Here is a 24,162-nt window from a genome sequence, read left to right as displayed (position 1 = left end):
AAGAGAAAGACATAATCTTAGCTTCCCTAAGCCACGTTGAAGGTTTTTTCTTAATTGTCTAGTTGAAGTAAATTCAGATTGCTTGCAGTAATGCAAAGCTTCTAAATCAGCTGTTCAGCAACTGTTCATTGCTAAAGAAGAGGCACAACTGCCATCTGCCTCAATCAGCTAGTCCTGTGTTACTATCTGGCATTATCAGTTTTTAACACTAGTAAAATCTAGCATCCAATATTATTTTTAGTGCAGTCCTGACCATAAATGGTTTTATGATTTTTACTTCATGAGTGATTCATGTAATTGATTTCATTGCAGGCAAAACAACTGAATAAAAATAATTTATTTTAAATAGGCTTTAAGCAAAATTTTACATTTTTCTTTGGAAGATACCAGTTAGGTACAATCTATAACCATATTTGCAAAGCAAGTCAGGTTTTTAGAGTTACATTAATCCTGTCTTCTATTCCTTGATTCTGTTACATTAACCTAATGCTGCTGTAGAAGGGACTGGCATGTTTCATCCTGGTAAAAATTTTGCAATATATGCTTATTTGTAATGCAGGCATATAATTCATAATACAAGAAGGAAGAGGGAAAAAAAACAAACCCTAACACTTTCAAACTTTTCTAGTCTTGAAAAATTGGTGAAAGTGGCAAGACCCATTACTAAAGTAATTTTAAACTCCTAGACTGGAGGTGCTGCTCCTTCATATGAAACTCTTTGAGGTCCTTTGCGTCAAGGGGCCAACCTACCATTACTATTGTCACCAGCCAAGGCAAGTGAGTAGCACAGTGGACAAAAGCTGGCACTGTTGATGCACTGGCTTTGATCTGATGTGTGAACATACAGCTAAGGTCCAGCTCTTTTAAAGCAGGCATGTTATTAAGCATCCTAAAGCTTCTCCAGTTTCTGTAACTTTGTGATTTACTAACAGTGAGAGCTTTTCAAGCTTCTGGAAACCTCCACAGTTTGCAACCTTTGCTGCAAAAATAAAGAGACATCAGTAAGGATTTAAAGATGCTCAAAACCCCTATGAAACATGAATGAAAATACAGTGAAGCTGAGGTATTGTACATTTAAAATAAAACAAAGTTGTTGCTATTAGATTGAAAATAGTAGAACTATGAACTCATTTAAGCATTTTAATACCTTGGACTGAGGAGACTGATAAAATAGAGGACATTTTAGCAGGCTCTCCTGGTTTGGCCTAAACCAGGCCAATTTTCCTTTCAGTGATTTTTCCTTTCAGCTAAGTCTCTTCTAAGTAACTGCACTTTCTGAAACTCACTGCATGTTGTGCAGACAGTGTCTGCTTCCAGGACTGATAACGCTCCAAGTTTGTAGTTATCGTTGAGGTGCCAGTAGGGATGTTATGCAGAAAGGCTCTTGCTGTACTTATTCCTAGAGGAACCAAGGTCACTGCTGAATTCCTCACTGCTTACGAATGAAGAGCCACAGGGGGGGTCGCACCTGCAGGGAGAAGCGGACAGGGCAGGTGACCCAAAATTGACCAGCGAAGGTCTTCCATCCCATACACGTCATTCTCAGTATAAAGGCGGGGATGACGAGGGTCTCGGACCTTCCCCTTCCCCTTCTTCCTTCTGCCTGCTGTTTTTGTGTGCTTCTGCCTGCTTGGGCTGCTTCTGCTGCTTCGGGCTGCTTCTGCGGCTTGAGCCATTGGCCAGTGCCCAAGGAGGACTCTGTCCGTTTTCCTGCTGCCCCCGATCCCGATCCGTGCATCCCTGAATCCAGTTCCCGTCCGCCGCTGGGCCCAGTCTGGGCCTTCCCGGAGCCTGCCCTGCAGTGCCGGTGGGGACGTGACCGACATCGGGGGAGCTCGATCTTGGTTTTGTATAGATTTGTATATATTTGATTATTCCAATATTATTATTATACCCTTTTCATTATTATAGTTTATTAAAACTGTTTTAACTTTCCAACCTGGAAGTCTCTCTCCCTTTTCCCTTTCCCTTCGGGTGGGATAGGGTTAACAGATAGTGTCTGCCACAGGTTTAAGAGCCGTCCCAGCTTTAAACCATGACACAGGCACATTAATGCCTAGTAGAATAAGATACCAGTGTGGTTATGAGTGTTTGAATACCACTCTTGCAGAGCAATTATACAGATATGCAGCATATTTATTGCCAAAAAAACCCCACAGTAATCGGTTACCTCAAATGAAGCAGTACCATTTTATGCTTTGCATATTCAACAGAAGTACAATGGACCCCAGAAATGCTCACTGGCTCTTCCTGCACTTCAGTAAGAGATGACACCGGAGAGCTCCTTTTCCAAAGAATTTCAGGCAAGACAGGGTATACTTATGCCATAGCCTGGGGAACTAGGACTTCCTGCCAGAAGCAGCCCCAGTCACTTTCAGTAAAATGGGGATATACATGTTGGTGAATACAAAGAATGAAGAAACATCTTCATTAATAAACTGGCAACTATGACTTTTGTTGTTGCCTCCACCGTTTCAGTACCATGAGTTTTAAAACTATAATTATGCTTTCAGAGCTCTAAAATGTGCTTCTAGGGCCTTCAAAAATTACAAAACTCCTCGATCTGATACATATATCCCAAATAATTGGGGCATTTCTGGGTGGCAGTAATAGCCATTTTCAGATTAACAGAAGGCTGCTAAAGTAAGTGTCTGGGCAGTACCACTATAGCAAATTTACTTTTGAGTTATCAACTCTGTGCTTGCAGATCAGTACTGTTCTGCAGCAACTCAGTGCAAACTCATTGTCTATGAACCCTTCCTCCAGAAATCCACACACGTATCAACAAAACCACTCCCTTCAAATGGCCATAGTATTTGGAAATAGGAAGCATCAGAAGCAAAAGATAGTGGAAGGTTATCCCAATTTAGTTTCTTTTGTATCTAAAAGCATGTACATATAAAATGTACTACGCAGCTGATACACGTTTGCAATTTTCCAAAACATGAATAAAAAAAATCATACCATACTGTCACAAAATAATTTAGTTTTCTTATATGCCTCATCTGCACAGAAGCGACTTTCGCCTGCTAAAGGGACTGGTTTATATTCACAGATTACAAAAGCAAGCGGTAGCTGACAGATTCTCTTTGTTGTCCCTGTATATGGACAACCCATAAATCCTAACTCAGTCCTTTCTTCTATGAAAATTTTGTCTAAGTGCCAAATCCAGAAAACCATTAACAATCTTCTCAAATTAAAATGTAAATTCAACACCACCATCCTTTCAAGTGAGGCTACACGGTACTTACTTACCAGCTCCTACAGAGTGTAGGGTTGCTTTCTCTTCAGGATTTGCTTTACAGGGAGTTTGCTAGGAGAAAAATAAATCCAGTTATACTCCCTTAAATATTTATTAGTTAGTTCAAACTGAGTTCCTTAGGTACCAGCAAGCACCAGCAGCTACAAGGGCAGTTTACAACAGATGCAGTACTAGCTCCATATTTTTCAACACTAGCAAAATTCTTTTACCCCTCCCAGAAGCAGGACCTCAGCCATAATGCCCCTCTATCTTTACCTCTCTCTCTCTCCCTCCCCTGGAAGGTTCTTCCATCCCAGGGTTTTGCTGCCCCCCTACCCAGGATACGAGGCCCAGCTCTGATATGACACTGATGCATAACCTTCACACAGGCTGCCGAGAGAAAGCCGTGAGACAGTCTGCAGAGATGGAGGGAAGGTCCCACTACAGGCAGAGGGTGCAGGGTGAGACTGGGCAGCTGATGGCCGCAGGACTCTGCCACGTGCCTGCCTAGCAGAGACCCTTCCTTTGCCTGAGCCGGGTGGCAAGCACACCAACGCTCAGCCTCAGAGCTCGTAACATCCCATCTGTCTTTTGCACAAGTTAGCAAATAAATAATCGCTTTGTACTTCTCAGTTGTGTATATCCTCAAGGCATGAACAAACCGACCCAAGAGAGGAGCTGTGATATCTCCCACAGTAACACGTCCTGCACAAAACCTCTCTGCTAGCTTCCTGCAGTCCCACAAATTGGGACTCAGCTTTCTCCCTCCCTCCGTGACAGCCCTGCGGTTCCCGTGGCCATGCCTGGCGCCCCTGGCTGGGGTATGTTGCTAGTGAAAGAGCAGCCCAGGAGCCGTTGCACACGTTACAGTTTGCCAGCAAAGGATGATTGCTGTTAATTACTGAAAAGATGATTGTCCATAGCTGCCCTGCAGAGATGCTTTCTCCACAGCTTGGGTTGACGCCTGCAGGCAGCCAGCCACTCTTTGGGGGTACGTGTTTGAACGCCGCAGGTACCTGAGCCACATGGCTCAGAAGCACCTTTGCAGAGGCAGAGGGAAGCTGCTGCTGCCTGCACCACGCCGATGCAGGTCACATACCTCCTACCCGTTCAGCAACCTCTGAAATGTGATGCATTCAAAAGGTTGTTCGGGATGAAGAACTGCAATAAGCTGCCTTTGCTGCTCCTTCAGCATCCACACATGCAGAGGCTCCTTGTAACTGGAACTACCATTTAAAATTGCAAAGCACAAAACCTGCCTCACTAACAGCAAATACTGCAGACAAGCGCAAACGTGTGCAGACTGTAATGTTGATGGGCTCTCTGGTTGCTCTTCCAGTGACTTTCCAAGTACTTCCGAGCAGTTGGAACTAGAATGGTGTTTTCAAAACATACAGCAGTTAGCACAATGCATTGCTTCAATTGCTTACATTTGGCAGAAAGATGGAACTATTTCACAGACATTCCTTTTGTTTGGAAATGCTTGCTGTATTTCTACATTTAAACATTAATTTTAAAACGGGTTTTCTCAGAGGCGTAACATCCTATACACTCAAGAAACATATAGTTATTTATGTACATTTAAAGCAGTATCACCTAGGTATCAGGACTATTTTGAACCTCTATCCCACCTGCACTGGTAAGTGGATCTTTTACTTAATCCTGTGTTTACACAGCTAACAATCTTGGTTCAAACCTGCATAGAAAAACCTGGCTTTAGCAACAGCAATGGCTTCCACATGGGCTTCTGCTGGCCAAGTTTTAAAAGGACTTGAGATGTTTGAGGCATAGGGGTTTCTTATGAAAGATCTTACATATATTATATTTTTTCTGCTGAAAGTTAAGTCCCCCCCAAAAAGATGAAGCCATACAAGAAGAGCTGGCAGGGTAGGGTTCACCTAACCTGACTTGAGCCATGCAGAAGTGCTTAGTTTAGTGTACTCACCTACAATCTTCCTAATAATGAATAAATACGTATAGCTGCCACAAGGAGTTAATTCATCCTTCTGCCTTCGAGTAGGATAAATGCCAATTAGAGGTATGTCGCTTTTCATCAACGGATTACCTAGGTACTGCCTAGGCAAGCAGCTTGGATGCACACATCAAAATAAACTTACACGAAACAAATTCCACCTAGAGTGCACAGGGTTAATTACATATGCAATTATATACAGCTTTTGCGTTGTTGGGATTTTTTTTAGGAGAAAGAGGGTGGAAATCAGGATGAAGGCCTAACTTGCCTATCTTGAAGTCCCAGAAACCACCTCCTTGGGGTGTATTCCACGACAAAGGAAGATTAAAATAGATTATAAGATTACCACCACTCCAACAAATCCACTGTAGGTTTCAATGTACTTTTTAATTTCCTCACTTCAGTTCTTCCTTTGAAGGAATTCAGACCTATAAAAACCCCCAAAACATTATTCCTAAGAATTTACTCAAGTTAAAATTCTGGAAGCAGTGTTTCAGTTATTAAGAGGTGCATACTCAGGATTTTTCACAAAAGAAAGACAATGAAACAAAGGTAAACTTTTTCGTGCCATCAGCATTGTTCATGCAACATAGTGACTATCTGAGATAATAATCAGCTGGCTTTTGCTCAATGAAAAGGCCATGGGAGATCTCTAGATAGTATGTAGAACAGTATATATAGAATAATTATAAGGTTCGGGGTAGCAGACTTACACTGTTCAGTTCTCAGAAATAAAGATCTGCTGAAATCAATTGTCTGAATATAACAACCTTGAAGACAAAAATCTGGGGGGAGGTTTGTTTGCTTTCCAGTGTCGTTGCTGAGGAAAAAAAAAAGAGGTATTGAAACAAATCAACCCTTTTTTACATAAAGAAATATTTCTAGGACAGTCAGTCAACTTACTCAGGAAACCATTTAGCATGTTCTCTCCAAGGTTCATCACCATCTTCCCAATTTCCCAGACACCACCACAAGCGAAACATGGCACTGTACCTTTCTTGCCTGTATGCAGAGAGTTACAGGTCTGAGATAATCACACATTTGTGTGTTTTACTTGCTCACACTGTAGCCCTGTAACCACGAGTATACCAGTGCATATCGTTGGTCTAAAATTTGTAGCCAAAGGAAGCCTTTTTCTTAGATGATAGCAACTGAAACTAAAAAGGTTTACAAAACTGCTTAGATTTCCATTTAATTTCAGTTGGGTCAGTCTGGGTCTAAACTTGGTGCAGATCCAAAAGTGAAAATACAAGGTAGATCTTTCCATCAAAACAACACTTCAGAAATATCTGAAAAATTGTACAGGCTTGATAGAATAAACTTGTCCTTTTTGTTGGCTATTTTTAAAATTTTGCATTCTAGCAAGTAAGTTTATTTGTAAAAGCTAAATAAATGCATAATTCTAGAAACCAATGGAATAAGATGGGAAAACTAGAATTTCTGTCCCTAAGTTAACATATTTATCATCAGCATAAACATGATGGAAGAAGCAAAAGTCAGTCAAATGCTGTAATGCCAGTATATAAAATATTCAGGGAAAATTGAGTAAACTGTGCTAGAAGGAAAAGCAGTATCAGATCTTCATGACATCTTAGAACAAAATCAAACTAACCAACAAAGAGCAAAGATTTTCTGCAGACTGTAATTTCAGGCCTCTATTGGAATAATACAGTTCTTGGTCCGTGTTATCAGCCAACCAACCAGAATGACAAAACTGAATACATAATGCTCAAAGAAACGAGAGAGGCGCTGTGGGCAAGGAATATGATTGCACCCAGTGACTGCAGTTACCCCCCCAAGGGGACTGCACAGATAGCACGTTCACATGCAAAGTAGAGATGACTTTTTTTTTAAGAGGCTATCAGGCATAATCTCATGGGGCAGGTGGTTAGCAAGTCTACAAGGTGATGTGACTTGGTATCGAGAAATGCACTGGGAAGAGCTCGAAGTCTCAAAGTGTAAGTGTCACTGTGTAACCATGATTGTAATTTACTTAGATGCCACAACCCCCACAGAAACAGGGAACCTACTAAAGCTGCGCTAAACTTCAAAAACAGGAACTAGGTAAAGGTAAGGATGCTGAAATGGCTCACTAAACAAAACCAACGAACCAACAAAAAAAAAAAAAAAACAAACTAAAAACCCCCAACAACTCTCTTACAGGCATTTGAGAGTTTCCTGAAAGATGTTTTACTGGAGGTACACCACCACCATGTGCTATTTATTAGAAAAGACTTATGAGAAGTTACAGAAAAGGAGTATGCCTGATAGGAAAATAAAACAGATTACAAGAATTAAGAAGGTATCATTCAAATAGCTGAAACTTTTGATCAAAGAAAACAGAAGGCTCAAAAGCTCTGGCAGATGAAGTGTGAAAATTAAATCAGGCAGGCTGAAAAAAAAAAGGTACAAGAGTAACAAGCTAAAGGAATCTAAACCTTCTTCCAGATAGCAGGAACAAAAAGCCAGTGAAGAGAGCTGGTAGAGCCAACTGCTAACCCAGCTGTAAAAGAACCATTCAAAGGGGACAATGCAATTGCAGAGGACTTGAAGTGACATTGTCTGCAATATTTGCATTAATGTTCACTGCAGAAGAATATAGGGAGATTCCTGTTGTCTAAACCAGGGGGGGGTCATACAGCAGAAGGTGGATCCAAAATCAAAGCAGTTATGCAATAGGTTATGGCTGAGTGGGGAAAATATAATGCCGATCTTTAAAAAGCAGTCTGCACCTTTGGGGAAGAGACATCAGATCTGTAAGTCTGGCATCTGTTATAGACAAATAAGCAGAAAAAAGTATAATTATGCCACTGTACAAACCCATGATTAATCCACATCTTAAATAGTGCATGTGATTGAGGTCCCCTCAACTGAAAAAATGCTGTATTAGAACAGGAAAAGGTGCAGGGAATGGCAGCAAGGATGATCAAAAATACGGAACTCCCTCCACTTGAGGAACGGTTGAGTTGCCTATGTTCTTCAGCCTTGAAAATAAAGCATTTTTGGGGGATACAATACATCGCAAAATGATTAGCAGCATGAAAAAAAAAAGTTATACCCATTCAAGTATAGTAAGTAGACTTGCACCATTTTATAAATCAAACCAGAAATCCCTCCAAGCATTGCTTCCAATTACCTGTAAAGAAAAACCCAGCTCTGGCAAGCAAATCAGGATTTGTTCCTCTGGCGTAGAACGGCCACTTGTCAAAGGACTGCAGTCTCGCGTTCTTCATGCTGTACCTGTAGGCATGCTCTGCTGGGTTCTTCTCCAACTTCTGAACACATATGTCGTACTTTGAAATATTACCCACCTCTTTGCCCAGGACTAATTCAAGTGGGACAAAATTTCTTGCGCTATTTGTACAGGGTACATCTAACCTTCATGGTAAATAAAACTAATCCACAGCAAAAAACACTGTACACTGGAAGTGTGTGATAAAATTCAGCAGCTGCCATTTCTGTCAAAGACCGTGATGAATGAGATGTATAGGACAAGAAGGACTTCAACCCATTGTGTTCATTTCTCATGGTAGGATTATAACTCTTCTGCAGCTGTTCATGGACTTCTCGGAATTCTGCCTCCGTGTCTTTGGCAAACTTGTGAAAACCAAAGGTTGCATGCAGGAAATAAGCTTGCAATGCAGAAGGATTCAGCTCATGTATTTCATCATCATTCATCTCCACTGTAGGGTCCTCTTTGGCAGACACTTTTGGAAAAGACAAGGAAGATTACTAAATTATATCCTGAAGCCTTTACAACCAAAATGGAGGGAAAGAAGAGACATAAACAGGTGAGATTTGAGCAAGATGACACATGCAAGTGGCAGATCCAAAGAGCTTCACCCCTTAGCTTAAAAACCTAGAATGGCCTCAGCAAACCAACATGCCTCTTATCATCTCAATTCTTCCACCTCAAAGCCATGACTGTTGCAAGCACATTTTGAATTTCTCCTGAAGTTAGGAAAAAAACAGGTGGCAAAACATACAATGCCAATTGGAAGACAGGAAGTAGAAGTGAGAAAGAGAAAAAAAAAACAAAGCAAGCAATTGTTTTATTGCAGTATTTTTAAACTTCAACTGTTTTCAATGTAAGCAGTGACTAACAGGAATTGCATAATCCTTCACGAAAAGGAACTGGGATTTCATAACGACAAAATGAAATTAATCTGGCAATGAAATTTATTGCTAAACTCTTACTGTCAATACTTCTCTCCAATAAAGTGGCTTTATTATATGTTTAGTATTTACACTAGTCATCTCAATTATAGCCTATCTTGTAGAAGTAGTAACTTTTTGTTATTAGTACTGTGGTAAGACAACCGTAGGAAATATTTTGCTATGTGACAGTTCAGAATGCAGCAAACATGTCTACAGTCCAGCAGTCAAATTCTGCTCCCCCCACCTCCAAAGAGCTTTGCTTTGTTTTCTCAAATAATCAAGGGATCTTAAGAGATTGACAATATTTACCGAACAAGTTCATCCTTAATAAAGTGATTCTAAATCCAGAATCTCCAACCTGTTTTTTTCACTCATTTTCTTTGGTTACAAAAAAATCACATTCCCCTCTCACAGGAAAATGTGTGCTAAACAATTTAAGTGCTTCCAAACCCCAAGGCAAAAAAAGTGCTATAAAAGTTGTAAAAGTCTACAAGTGCAATTATATTTTGAAAAATTACTTTCATGAATTGCATGATGGGCACCACATTTATTTTTCCTAAATATGAAAACATGATTCTCATTCAATTTGATGACTTTCAAAATAAAATTCATCTACTCTCATTCCTTCAGCTGGGAGTCTGCACAATCCAGTAATGCTTCAGAGTTAGTACTTCATGGCATTTTCTCATCCATAAGCTACATCACAATCTAGAATTAAACCTATTCCTCATATTGCGTGAGACAGACCAGATGCCATTTAAGTTCTTCAGGAGTTGTGGCTGTTATGCAAAACTAAAAGCAGACATTTCTTTTACTCATATTTTAATTAATATATTTTCAGCACATCCAGTCTTGGAAATTAGTTACGATTGTTAATACAGATGGTAAATTTTATTCCTGCAAGGAAAGTATAAAGTGGAAGGAAAGCAAGGGCACTCACCTTTCCGAAATCCCGTTCACTCCACACAGCAGTGTGCTCTCTAGTCTCACGGCGCCTTTCAGCCTCAAACTTCTTGCCACAGTTCCATCCTCAACCCCAGCACAGGATGTTTTCGTCCTTTTCTCTTCCCTCAACTCTTATGTCCAAACTGTATTATGCAACATCTTCAGGAAATACAAGAATTTCTCACAGGCCTGCTAATAACCTGATTGACTAATCTTGTAGCAGATCCAGTAAATAAGAAAATAGAAGAACAAGAATTAAGCAGGTGGTAGCTTCCCACAAGCAAAGGAAACTCGAGATCCAGTGAATCCCAGTGAAAGTGTACAGATGAAGGAAGCATTTCCTCCATGCTGCTTTAAATAAAAAGCTACAGCTGAAATTCTTTACACAATAGAAAAATGTTGCCCCGATAGCGATTTTTCAGGACCTAGTTTGAACTGCTCTTCCTATCTGATGAGAAGGACGGAAAAGAACCAGCCAAATTATTACTCAGACCACAAGCACATAATGGAGTACATGGCCACAACTTCTATACAGCTGCAACTTCCAAGTATGTTATTTTGGTATCTAGCATGACAAAAAGCTAGAACAGATTTAAAGTGTTTTGACAAAACCTTCTTTTTCCATTAGGAAATGCTGACTGTGAAGATGAAAATATTATCAGAAAACATCGTATCAAGACGCTGTCACCATTATCAGAATATCTAAGAGCCAGATGCTTAGAGCATTCCTTTGGCTTGGAATGGCCTCCTAGATCACAGCAAAACCCATGAATATGTCCTTTTTCTGCTAGTTTTTAAGACACCCTTACAGTAACAGGCACTGCAATCACCTGATAGCACAAAGAGTTTGTGGGGATTGTTTGACTCGGCACAAAATGAAACACAGATGCTGAAACAGCCATTTTTCTGCCAACCCCGCAGAATTACTGCACTCTAGCCAGCCTGCAGGCATAAATAGTAGAAAAAGCACAAAAGGAGCTATGTTAACAGTTGAGAATTTGCATATTTAAAGGACTCGAAATGAAAACTGCCTGTGAAAACTGAAAAGTAGCATGTATTATTTCTATGTGGTGAGCATGAAAAACAGGGAACTAACTTAAGATAGGGGTTTGCTTTCTTTGTTTGCACTTCTAAGATTCAGTGGTTAGGTTAGATTATTGCTGTTCCTAATCTGACAACACAGCTCACAATTTTAAAAGCTAAGTCAGATACATCAGCAACTGAGTTACTCTGGATGTATTACAAATGTCAAAAGATGGCTTCAGAAAACCAGTTGTGACACACTGCTTTAGACACTGCACCATCACAACCTCCTCTTACTGAGGTGTAGCATGTTACTCTCACAAGTTCAAATTGCAATCATACTTTGAACAGACACTGTAAAATGGCAAAGAGTGTCTTGCATTTTCCTCCATTGCCATTCTTCAATGTTCAGATAAGGAGACATGCTGCTTCCTTCTCTCCCACCTTACAGTCTTTTGCTCTGGTGGTTTAGCCAAGGAAAGAAGATGACTTGCAGTTCTGGCAATTCATTCTAGCCTCAGAATCAGAATAGCATCACTGTCTTCAATACTTTGACCATCAAACAATAGTTCATATGAAGTCAGGTCTTACACCTTTGCAAATTCATTGCCTTTCAGTAACCTTACACACCTACAAGAAAGTGAAACTTAAACCACACAGCCACAGACATTGCAGTAATAGAATTCAGTAGTTTTGAGCTGCGCCATTAAAAGCTAAAACGTGTTTTCAGCACATTTAGAACAGCCGTATTTGAGTTGCCTTACTGAAGGCCAAGGTGAATAGCCACAATACTTGAGATCAACATTTGAATGTCCCCCAACTAACCGCTCAAAAACATCTTTGTTAAATTCTTACCAAAAAATATTTTGATCTATAGAACTCCATCATCCACTACAAACAAGAGCTTATAACAATCGATATATAAAAATATTTTCAGGGCTTCTTTTTTGAACAAATAATGAAACAAAGGTGAATCACCACATTATCATACAAAACAATTTTATCACTTTCACATTTACAGATATACATGTTACCCACAATAACATTCAGATAAAGCCAGAGCTTTTCAGACAAGAACAAAGAAAATAAATCAGATACTGTTAATATATCATTAAATTATGTGTAACAAAATCATTAACACATTAGGTAAAAATTAACAGTTTGCTCCCAAGCCAGTGTTCATCCTTCTGTAATCACCTAGGTCCCTCTTCTTTTGAGGTGCCTCAGTGAAAGCTATGGCTGAATAAACAAAACAGATTTATGCAAGAATGACAGATATGACAATTTCTAAAAATACATGATGTCATACAGATACAGGAGCAGGGTGCTCATGAATACAGCCAGGACAGCAGTGCAGAGAATCGTGAACAAACAAATCGCATTCCACACAAAATGCATTCTGACACACTTTACATATGTAAACCTGTGTGGAAAAGACAGAAAAACAAGTCAAATTAGAAAAAAATTGTCACCATCATAGCACTACAGTAGGGCAACACTTGTGTCATCAAAACAGCGTAAATAGACTATACATCAGAGAAACCAAATGGAATTAGAAGTTTCTAAGAGCAAGTATGTCCAAAGGGCTGAGCTCAAGTCACTGTAGATGCTACCAAATGGCTAAGAGTGGAAGCTTATTTATACAGATCTATAGGAAATCCCTTTCCACAGTTTTGCAGACTTTGCAGTCTAAAAGGCATGACAGTGTAACAGAGAACTCTAGTTAACCATGAAATAAACTTCCACAAATATTTTTCTGGTCTTTAGAAGGCTATACTAAAGGATCATCTCTACTTCTGACACCCCCCAATGCAAATTCCAATTAAGTCTGACATACTTACATTTTGATCTTTCATTTCTCCCTGGCAGCCTTGACAACACCTGAAAGCAAAATTGTGCATTTTAACTGAAAAAAAAGCCAAGACTGCATAAAACAATGTTTAACAAACATCTCATACATAGTAACAATTCATGGCAATTTTTTCAGCTATTCAACTGAACACACAGGATAACTGTTAATGGGAACTACAAATATTTCTTACTGCCAGAGGTGCCCAAAATTGCCCAAACATTCAAGTGTCTCCAGCAGCAAAGAAGCTGCTGCCAGCTATTCTTACTTCCGTGACAAAAAAAATACAGGGTCCACAAGTACACTCATCATCACAAATATGGTTTGCATACCGTTCACCCTGATATTCTTCCAGGGGAACTTCCTGAAAGGCATCCAAAGGAAACAAGTGATGGTAAGACCGAGCCAGGTGAGGTGCAGACACTAATGTAAGACCTGCAAATAGAGAGACAGCCACATTATTAAAAGAGAGGACTTACTTTACCTTGCTGAAATGAAACTCACGCTGATATGAAAACCTTGACGTGAAACTAGGACAAGGTGATCCGAAACTAGAATTATTTAATCCTCCTGTCAAACGCACACATCTTTATAATACCTATCACGTTTTAGTCATATGCCTGTAGAAACTAACAGGAGGACACAATATTAATACTGTAAAAAATGCTGATCCTCCCTCCTGCCCTCATTAAAGTGGGGGCGGGTAGGCGCCATTGGTTGCACAGTCCATTAACATTTGCAAGACCCAAGGGCTTCCATTTACAACTGCACAGCCTTTCATGTGTCACTGTGCAGCCTGACCTTGGGTTCAACTTTGAAACCTTTCACCCGCATACGCCTGGAAGTGAGGGGGTACTTCTGTCTGGTTACTCCAAAGCACTCTTTATCTTCATGGCCTTGTACTGAGGAGTCTGAAACACTGGTGTGTCTGTTAAATCAGGATTCTTGAGGAAATCATTACCATTCATTTGTGAATTGCCCTTCTTCCCACCTCAGCTGTACAGCTTTTAGTTTATGATATTATACTAGGGAATATGATACAGCTTTTCTGTCACAGATGTAGTCCTGAAAGTCCCTTGTACACAACTGACATCCCAGGACACAGGAATACAGGCTTCTTAAAGCAGAGCTGGCTTTTAATTCCTAAGTATAGTTGAATTTTTCTCTTACCACTAACTCATAATTCATCTGCTTACCTTTTCTTGCTACTCACCACAGATTTTGCATTCCACAGGAAGTTCACAGTATTTGGCTCTGCACTGGGGACAGAAATATCCACCCAGTGTAAGACCAGGCTCACTGTTGTTTTCCAATTGCCTACAGCAGAGAGAGACACTTTAATACAGAAGAGAGAACACCATAATACTACATCAACTACAAATACTACATAGTTCTCACAACAAATAGTTTAAAAAGTTTCAGTAGCTTCCATGCAACAGTTCCACGTGTATCAGTGTCAGAACGCAATTGATAGGTAACATATCAGTAACCACATCTTCCCACAGAAATAGAAAAAAGACCAAATTTTCCCACATAAAGGAGCCAATATATCTTTAAAAAATAATGTTATAAAAGATAACAGCATTAGTATTTCTACTATTCAATATTCTGTATTGATTTTAAGATGCACATTAGTACTTACTCCTTCAAACAGCAGACACTGTTTCCTTTTGAAAATTCAGACTCCCCTATCAACCCTGAAAACTATGACTCCTTCCATTGAGAAGAGCACTGGTACACTAATCAAGTGAGATCTCTATTTTAAACTTCCCTTTAAAGTCACATTAATAAATAGATACAAAATAATTTATTCCAGATAATACCCTTCATCCTCATCTTTATAGTGATAAAAATACCTGAATCAAGAAATGCAAGTAAAATTGGCAGTAATTACTTTAATACCTTGTAGCACCCTTGTGTTCTAATCACTGCACAACACAACTAAAAGCCATTTACTACCTTCAAAAGATGTTAAATGTAAATTTTAAAAAGCATACTTAACAGAGGTAACTATGGCTACATACTGGATGTGCAAATGGAAATAAAATTTCTACTGAGAAGTCACAAGACATTAGTTACTTTTTTTAATGTTATTTTGCAATATTTTCACTAACAAGCAGATCTTCTAAATATGACTAATTATTATTGAATACTAATCAGCTCGTTGAATTCTAATCAACTCTACTTACGCCATGCTAAAGGATGGCTTTGCGTCTTGATCAGATAGAGAAGCAATAGTATGCTGAGGAAAACCTGAAGAGAAAAACATCCCATATTACCAATTTTAAACATGCAAGTAATCTTTCAGTTTCTTACTTCAACTGAGAAGTTCAAAGATTATTCTAAACATTAAGGCCCATCTCTATTTTTGTTTGTTTGTTATTACAGGAGAAGTAATACACTCTTACTAGGTATTAAATTCTTCCTGAGGTCTCTACCTACTTCCACCAACAAATCCCTCACTGTACTTCCCCCAACTGAAAAAAATCTTTTCATAGCCTTCATATTAACTGAAGCTCACTAGAAGCCCATTTTTGATGAACAGCTAAAAAGAAAATGATGTGCACTGGTAGGAAAGCAGATAAAGCACTACATGAATGTTCACTTGAACAATGGTTTCTAATTAAGGGGAAAATATTTTTATATGCAGACACCAAGCGTATATTCACCTTCCAAGTACAGTATATGACAGATAAGACTATAGCACTTTACGGAGGCTCTAACAGAAACCATTCTTTCTACCATTTATTTTTTACAGCTCATGTCAAGTGGGAAGTTAATTTTTCTGACTGCTGCTCAGGCTTTACCTGTAACAAGTAAATCTCTTCAGTATTTAAATCTACACATAAAAATACATACATTCTTATCTGTGAAAATGGGTGCATGAAAGTGAGAAATCAATACTCTAATTCGTGGCATTAGAGTTCCTGTTCTGGTTTAACTCCAGGCTTAAATTTATTGACAAATACATCAGGAGAAGAAAAGGTACCCAATCTGTTTGTTGAAAGACCACCACAACAGTGTTCCTAACAAACACGTATGACATGGCCAAATAGATGGCTTTTACAGTCAATTAAGCTTGTAGTAGTTGCCTTCTGCAGGGAAAAAATCAGAGGGAGAAACAAAATAGTTTTTCATCCTTAATTTCTAAGTATTACATTTATACCAATTACTGTACAAGCAATATCATTCCACTTTATTGTTTCCAACTGCAGTTGAGTAATTAGACTTATTTAATTCTTAACTTTATTTTAAAGCTGACTGCTTTGCAGGAACAACATCAAGGAAACTGATATCTATTCAGCAAAATAAAAGTTAAAATAAAAAAAAAAATTGTGCAATGTCTTTATTATGCTTTTATTTATATGGCTTTAACACAGAAGATGAAAAACTATATCCTACCCATTCGAATAAGGGAGCACTCAGAACTTGAACTGGCAGGTGGAGGACTAACATGATGCATCAGCAGTTCCTTATAATGACTTTCATCTAAAATAACATGGTATGTTCCTGTCATGAAGAAAGAAATGCCGTACTCTCAGATTACGAGCACATAAGAATACAAACATATTCTCCAAATGACAGAAAACAACTTAAGTAAAAAAATAATTTATCCACCTGTTCCTCAAAAAGTCCTGTTAATGCTACTGAAAATGACAGGTTTTAAAATTAATAACACCAGAATGTTTAATTAGATACGAAGGCCCATAGCTTTTTCTCCAACATTACACTGTAGTAATGATATTGTGTTACCACTGCAGTAATTCATATCAACATGTTACATTACTTAAGTTCCACATCACACAGCTTTATATGTGGAACATTAGGTTTTAAAAACTATGTATCTTTTCTCTCTAGAGATGCAGCTACGAGGTGATAATAATTTCAATAAATAGGGTACAGTTTGTACATCTAGGTAACCCTTAAATTTTCTGCCAGCGTAACAGAATATTCATCCTTAAATATCAAAATGTGTTAATGACTATATGACAAATTACTTAATTTCGATTTTAAATTTGTATTAGTAGTATAACTACTGAACTTCAGATACATACCACCGGTTTCTCGGGCAAGTACTGTACAAACTCGAACTTCAGCACTTAGGCCGATGACAGATACTCTGATCTTAACTGCTTTTAAACACTTCAAATGGAAAAAGAAAGCACACTCAAATTCATACGCAGAACAGAAAACAGTAAAAAGGTTCAAAGTTTTAAATGAAAAATAATTGGCGATGACACTGCAACTGTCTGGGTTTAGTCTAATAGCTTGGATGTTCAATGTAGTAGTCAAACTTCACTTCTGTACCTTAATTAGATCATAGATGTTGGCTGGATCACATGTTGTCAGACTGCTGAAGACTACCAAAACCTCTCTGCTTGTATGTCCTGGCATGTGCCTAAAGAAAGTATATAGTTAATTTACTTCTGTACACTAAACTGCTTGTATGCTAGTTTCCAAGGACTTCAACGTACTGAAGTCAGAAGATGACATGATATGAAGTCCCCTACAAATTATAAAAGACTGTGGTAAGATCCTTCTCTGAGCACCAGAATTTCACCTTACAAAAGCCAGACCTTTCCAGTATCTAAAATACAGTATTTGATTGTGTAGCTGTTATCTGATTGTTGGCTCTAATGCTCAGGTTAACCCTGTACCTTAACTGTAATCTCATAGTTAAAATTCACCTTCAAATTAGCAATATTGCAGTAAGTCTTCCCGACTTCTTCAAATAAAAATCTCTTATCAGTTTATAGGTATAAATCCATTACTTTTAACTACTGTCTTTTAGTCCTTGACGGAAAACTCTCTTCCAAGTAGTTATTAAAATAATTTTTTACGACATTGACTACTAGTTTTGTTCTCTGAGTGCTTCCAGCTATAACTGTTTGTTAAAATAGTCTTCCACAAATGTTTATCCCATCTCAATACCTCACATAGCAAAAAAGTTTTTTAAATCTATCCTACCCATAAATTTACCTTTGTAAAGGACACCAAAACTCCCACCAGATTATTGTGATTCAGTGCTGTTTCTTTTCTTGTTCTCTTATCACTAACCCCTAACTCTGCCCTCCCTCATACCTTAGCCCTCCAGTAAAAAAATAAACTGCAGGGTCTTTCATCATCATATTCATACACAACATAAAATCACCTAATTCTTTTTAAAATATCGTTGCTTTTTATAAGCAGCACACCTCTAAGTAGAAGCATCTTTTGTTAGAAAATTAACTTCTGCACTACTAGCGTACTTAAATCCTTGACAGTTTGTATTGTAAGAGGACATAAAGCTGCCTTTTAAAGACTCGGGTCAGCACAATGCAAGACGCTACTTGTACAAAATACTGTCTCTGCCCCTCCAAAAACTCACAATCAGCATTATACCAATTATGGAAAACAAAGAAAAAAAAAAAACTTCATGTATGTACTAACTTCAAAGTTTGCATGGCCAAATTTAGGGAATTATATAGAGATGGCTCTCCACTGCAGTTCATATCCACTGCTTTCTTCAGAGCAGTTATGTGCTTTTTTGAGTTTCCTGTAAGTGAAAAAAAACAAGTCGCCTGAAATAAGGTAAAAGAATTGAAATAAACTACATATTTCATGAAGTGTACTTGTACAACAACCATTTTCAAACTGTGACTTGTAGCTCTATGTTTCTCCTTAGAAATCGACCTCTTGATCAGAATGTAGAAAACAATAAAATGATATATTAACAGAAAGACATTTACTCTACAGGCACTCAACTGTTAGAAACCTTAAGATGTCAAAAAGAATAAAATCACTGTTGCGTATCATTAAGTGCTTAACATGAGCGTGAAGTGTCTCACAAAGTGTTGCAGCAGAAACAGAGTTTAGTTTCCTCTGTTATCCTCAAAGTACTGTTCAAGGATTGATTGATCCCCACATTCCTCGATAAAGTCACTCCAGTTTTACAGGTGAATGAAGAGCATAAATTAAGACTTCATCTCTGAAGCCACATGGATTGCTACTGACAGAAGGCAGGAACCAAAGAAACCTTGCTTCTTGACACCTGATCAGATCTCACAGAACACACTGATGTCATAAAATACAAAATCAATAAACAGGAAGAGAAATTAAGTACAGGGGAAACAAAACATTTTAGTTGCAGTCTGTGTAAGACTTGATCATGAACAGGCATGCGACAATTCTAGATCAAAACACATCAAAATAAAGACTCTGGTTTCAGATAACTTGCAATAACGTCTCTTTTAAATTAAAAAATGTTATGTTAATGCTACTTCACTTCAAGCACTGTCATCCAGGTAGAACTTACAACATCAGCACAAGATATGAAAACATGTCCAATTAAAAAAAAAAAATACTACCTTCCTACCTGAAAGTTCTGTCATTTTTTCAGCTCTTTTACTCTTGGTTACAATTAAGCCAATCTGGAGCAGGGAAAAAAAAGGCAAAACTTTTCTTAGCAAGTTTATAAGTAAGTCGATTTACATTTTTGCTATATTTTGCCTGATACTTCTTTATGGATCAGAAAGACTTGACTATACAAGTTTTCTTGTAAGTGTAACAACAGAAGGACAACACTATGCATCAGTTAACACATGTTCCTGTATCTCTTGTGCTTTTGCCACAAGGGACAAAAATAAATCTAAAATTCTAAATGCCTGAAAAAAAAATATAATCAAGTCTTCTGTGTTAAAATTTATGTTTAGGAAAAAGAGAACAGATGGATTCTTATTTTCATTAGGTCAGGCAGGAACAAGAATTTCCCCAGACTGATGAGGAAAGGATGGGAAGGAACAATGTCAACTGAAAACAGTTTACTAGATAGTGTTAAAACTAACTTTAAAAATAGTTTTCAGTTACTTGCATGGTTTTACGTACCTGACTAATAGGATTCTGGTCAAAATACTCTTCAACAAAATATTCCAATAGCTACAAAGAAAAGTTAAGACTGTTAAAAACTAAATACAGTTTTATTCCACATGCATCGAGCAGGTGGTATTTGCAAAACATCCAGTATCACTAAAAAAAAAAAAAAAAGTTGGGGAAAAGAAAAGAGGGAATGAGCCCTTCCTTTCCATTCTCCTTTCACTCTCACCCTTCCATCCTTCTCCTTACTGCCATGTTACCAATGCAATGTAAGTTTCAGAAACTAGCCACCCCTCATTTTGTTAACTCCATATGTTAAAGTTCTAGATTACTGTTTGTTCAAATGGAGGTTTATGATACACCAAAATCACTAATCCATACAAAATCATCAAAACCCAGGATTTCAATGCTTAGCATTGCTAAAGAAGACCATACAGGACAAGATGTATGGTTCAAGTCCTCCACAGTCTGAAGCAGCAATCCAATTTAACTCCTGTCTAGCATCCATTCAAACCAGAATTCATCAAACCACAACTATAAGAAAAAAAAAATTCTACTTGTGTAATGAAAGCATGTTTGTCTTCTTTCATCCCTTATTACAGGCAACACTTCAGCTTAATTTCCACGTACTTTTCATAATGTGTCTTTCCATAATATGTCGTTACAAAGTGTTTTTACTGTACAGAAGTAGTCATGCAAGGCAAACTAATGTCACACAGATTCTACTATTCAAAAAACAGGAAAATTACAGACTAGCAACAGAAACAAGGGAAAAAAAGTAGGGATGAGAGAAGAGATGAGGCTATGAACGTAATCTGGTCACAGGAGACTGACATTCTTTCAAATGCAAAATGGAAATGGTTTACAGAAAAACAGTGGATTAATAAGAGAAAACTTTTGAGTAGAGAAATACCTTCAACGTGCAAGTAAGTCTGTTGGGTTTTAAATCTTGGTCCTCCATCGTTCTCGATCCATCAACAACCACGTAAAGGTGACGCATCTGCATTTTCATCATTAAGTGATAATCACTCACAGAACAGATATTTAAATTAACTGTTCATTATTTCATTTACTTAAAAAAGCAACTACTCCCTCTCTCAAACAGGAAAAATTCAGTATACTGAGCTATGCAATCAACAGCAACTGAAAAAGTAATACATTTTTTCCACTTTTCCCTCAAAATAAAAAAAAGGACTATCTTGAAAAAGGCACTGTTCTCTTCCTCTCACCATAAGCTACAAAACATGCAGTTTGCACCTTCACCCCTTCTTCAGAAGAGCTGTGTTGTATAAAGCAATGTTGTTATTTACCACTCATTTAAATTATGCTAATTTTTCACATGAAGAAAATCGACAGTGCAAGTGTGTGTGATCTGACTGCTGTTGCAGAAGATACGCTGATACAGCGAACATGCCAAACCTCCACCTCTGAATACTCATGCTTCACATCCCGCACTGCCAATATACAAAGAATGTTAAAAAAAAAAAAAACTCTGGTGGAAAACGCAAGCTTTGGTCTCAGGCACGTTAAGTCAGCAAAAGTGTATTACAGATCAGGCATACCACCTCTATTCAAGTAGTTTTGGACTCACGACAGAAGACATCAACATACCATTCCAAGTCGAACTTGTCCATGGTGTTCATAGAGTCTAATAAAACACAAAAGGATTTAAGTAAGACGCAAACGAATGAATCGTTCCTAAAACAAAAGTTCAGAACACATCCAATACTAGACTTCTGGCAAATATGAAGCAATAACAAACCACAGACACTTATTTAGACTGAAAAGAAGACAATTCCATTACAAAGAGATTTCATGCCTCTCAGAAAACAAAAGCTTTCTTACTACCAGGTTTAATGGAACGTTAAAATTTCATCCAAATTTGAATGTTAACATAATCTGAAATAAAACACATCTAGATTTTATCTAGCAATTTTTCTGACAATTTGAAACACAGGTCTGGTGTCATGATACCAAAATCCAGCTTGAAGCATGATTTGTATGTTAAAAACTGTTTTGAAGTATCTTCTCTAAGCAGTGCAAAGGGCAATTGCAGTGCTTCGCACCATGTTTCACCAGATCAAGACCCCACCTCTTTACCTGGCATACGTCTGAGGGATCTTGCTTGTATACAGTCAGTCTTAAGATTAAAGACAAAAATAAATTTTACTATTTTTTGGCACAATTAACAAGGCAGGCAAGAAGCATGCATCTGGAGCTCTGCAGGTGTAAGGACACAAAAATATATTGCAGGCATGCCGATATGCTTACTCAACCTAGAGGATCCAGTTTCAGAATGATTCAGTCCTTGTAACTGACCAAACCAGTACTGTTAGCAGGCTTGTGGCAAAACATAGTACCTTTTTCTCTTCGCCTTGAAAAGAATGTCCTCGATGGTCGCTTTCAGGGATCCGGACTCATCTTCTTTAAGAATTTCCCTAGGCAAAACAGATTGCTACTGAGCAGAAGGGAGATTTTTCTCGTTTTTCACCGACAAGAAGGTGAGGAGGGAAAAGGAAAGCCTACCACGTTCTTTCGTAGCCTCCTTCCCAGCGCTTGGTCCGCTCGGGTTCCTCATCCATCCCCGCGGCTTCGCTCTGCTGCTGCGAGGAGCAGCGGCGGCTGCGCTCCTGACTGCACCGAAAGACGTCGGCCCCGGCCGGCGAGGCGCAACTCCCGTCTGACGGGAAGCCCCGTTACAGTGCGGCACGGCGGGTGAACGGGGCCGTGAGAAGGGACCGGCCCCAGGCGAGCCGCCGGCCACCGGCAGGGATGAGAGGAACCGGACCCGCGCTCCGCCCGCGCCTGCCGTCAGGCCCGGCCTCCCCACCTCGCCGACCCGGAAACGCCAGCGCCCGCCACGGTGCGCCGCCAACCCCTCCCAGCTGCCGCCCGCGCCGCGGAGCGATCGTTCCGGGGAGGAGGGGCGGCACTCGCCGGCAGCCCGGGGCCTGACGTCCCCTCGCAGGAGCGACCGAGGCCAGGCCCGGTGGCAGTCACCGGTAATGCCGGGTTTAACTCGCCCTGAGCTTCAAAATGCTCCGGGGCCGCTCGTGCCCGGCGGGACACGGACCCTAGCGGGAGGCGGGAGCGAGGCTGTCCTCAGAGCGGCTCCTCCTCGCAAACCGAGGAGAGTATTGCTGCTGCTGCAATTAAATACAGGTTACTTTTCAACACATCAAAATACTCCAATTAAATTATTAAAAGGATGGTAACGTAGCTAGAACGCGTCGTGGATACAGCACTAGTATGTGCTCCACATGGAGCCCGTGGTGGGTTTCTGTCAGGTCAAACCAGCGCTCACCCATCTCACAGGGACCGCTGAGCAAGACAAAGGCAATCCCTGGGTTTACACGGTATTTCTGTAATTAACTGGAGTACTTTCAGTAATTAACAGAAGAATCCAGGAGCCTAGAAAAAGACCATTATTTACATATACTGTAGCATTGAATTTTAATGCATAATTATGCTCATCAGTGACTTCATGAAAATAACCGCCTTGCACCGCTTTAACTCTGTTCTAAAACACAGAACTTGGAATTCATTCATTGCTGCAAAGTTCAGGGTATATTTTCTGTGATTTTAATGTGCTCACAGGAGCAAACTGAGTAGTGGAGTACTACAAGTTTTTGCAAACACAGAGAATAATCTCACCGTATTCAGAATCACCCCTTTGAGGCTGGGTTCTTGTTTCTCTGCTATAGCTTTCTTTGAGGATTTCCTTTAATAAACCATCACTACAAAGCTGTGAACACTTAACTGGCAATGGCTTTTGAAAAGCGGGTCTGGATGCTTCGTGTTCCGTTGAGTGAGTGTGCTAATTGCTCTGACCAAAGAAATGTAGTTTTTCACTAAATGTTGTGTACATTCCATTTTTCAGATATCTTTAAATTTACTGTTTGCCTCCTTTGCAAGCATACCATTGATTTTTAAAGGTGGCCAGAAAGATACTAGAAGGACTCTAGTTCATATCCAGCAGCTCTTGTCATTACTGATTACAGCAGAGAGATTTTGAAATATTGATTAATGTAGTAGAGCAGCGCCTGGCCAAGATACTGGTCTGGATGAGTTCTAACCATACATGCCAATGCAACTTCGAAAAAGTTTGGTTTTGGCCTATAA

General features: G+C 39.1%; 1 protein-coding gene and 1 long non-coding RNA gene across 2 annotated transcripts; both read right to left on the bottom strand.

Moving 5' to 3' along the window:
* Positions 1 to 355: 355 nt before the first annotated feature.
* LOC137676568 (uncharacterized) lies at positions 356 to 10,718 on the bottom strand. Its single transcript, XR_011050100.1, has 6 exons — positions 10,312 to 10,718; positions 8,350 to 8,920; positions 6,117 to 6,215; positions 5,927 to 6,033; positions 3,256 to 3,313; positions 356 to 1,468 (listed from the first exon to the last, which is right to left on the bottom strand). It is a non-coding gene; the product is annotated as an uncharacterized lncRNA (long non-coding RNA).
* A 406-nt stretch (positions 10,719 to 11,124) lies between these two features.
* On the bottom strand, positions 11,125 to 22,861 carry GTF2H2 (general transcription factor IIH subunit 2). The gene is made up of 15 exons (XM_068422474.1): positions 22,567 to 22,861; positions 22,401 to 22,478; positions 21,652 to 21,688; positions 20,954 to 21,040; positions 20,053 to 20,103; positions 19,544 to 19,598; positions 18,619 to 18,724; positions 17,497 to 17,587; positions 17,244 to 17,331; positions 16,591 to 16,698; positions 15,378 to 15,441; positions 14,402 to 14,505; positions 13,521 to 13,623; positions 13,181 to 13,220; positions 11,125 to 12,762 (listed from the first exon to the last, which is right to left on the bottom strand). Exons 1-15 carry the CDS (start codon positions 22,620 to 22,622, stop codon positions 12,643 to 12,645), a joined length of 1,188 nt encoding a protein of 395 aa, XP_068278575.1. The 5' UTR covers positions 22,623 to 22,861; the 3' UTR covers positions 11,125 to 12,642.
* Positions 22,862 to 24,162: the final 1,301 nt, after the last annotated feature.

Source organism: Nyctibius grandis, chromosome Z (assembly GCF_013368605.1).
Source record: "Nyctibius grandis isolate bNycGra1 chromosome Z, bNycGra1.pri, whole genome shotgun sequence".
Classification (NCBI taxonomy): Eukaryota; Metazoa; Chordata; class Aves; order Nyctibiiformes; family Nyctibiidae; genus Nyctibius; species Nyctibius grandis.
Note: the sequence above shows the minus strand (reverse complement) of the source record. Positions and strands in the feature narration are given on the sequence as shown.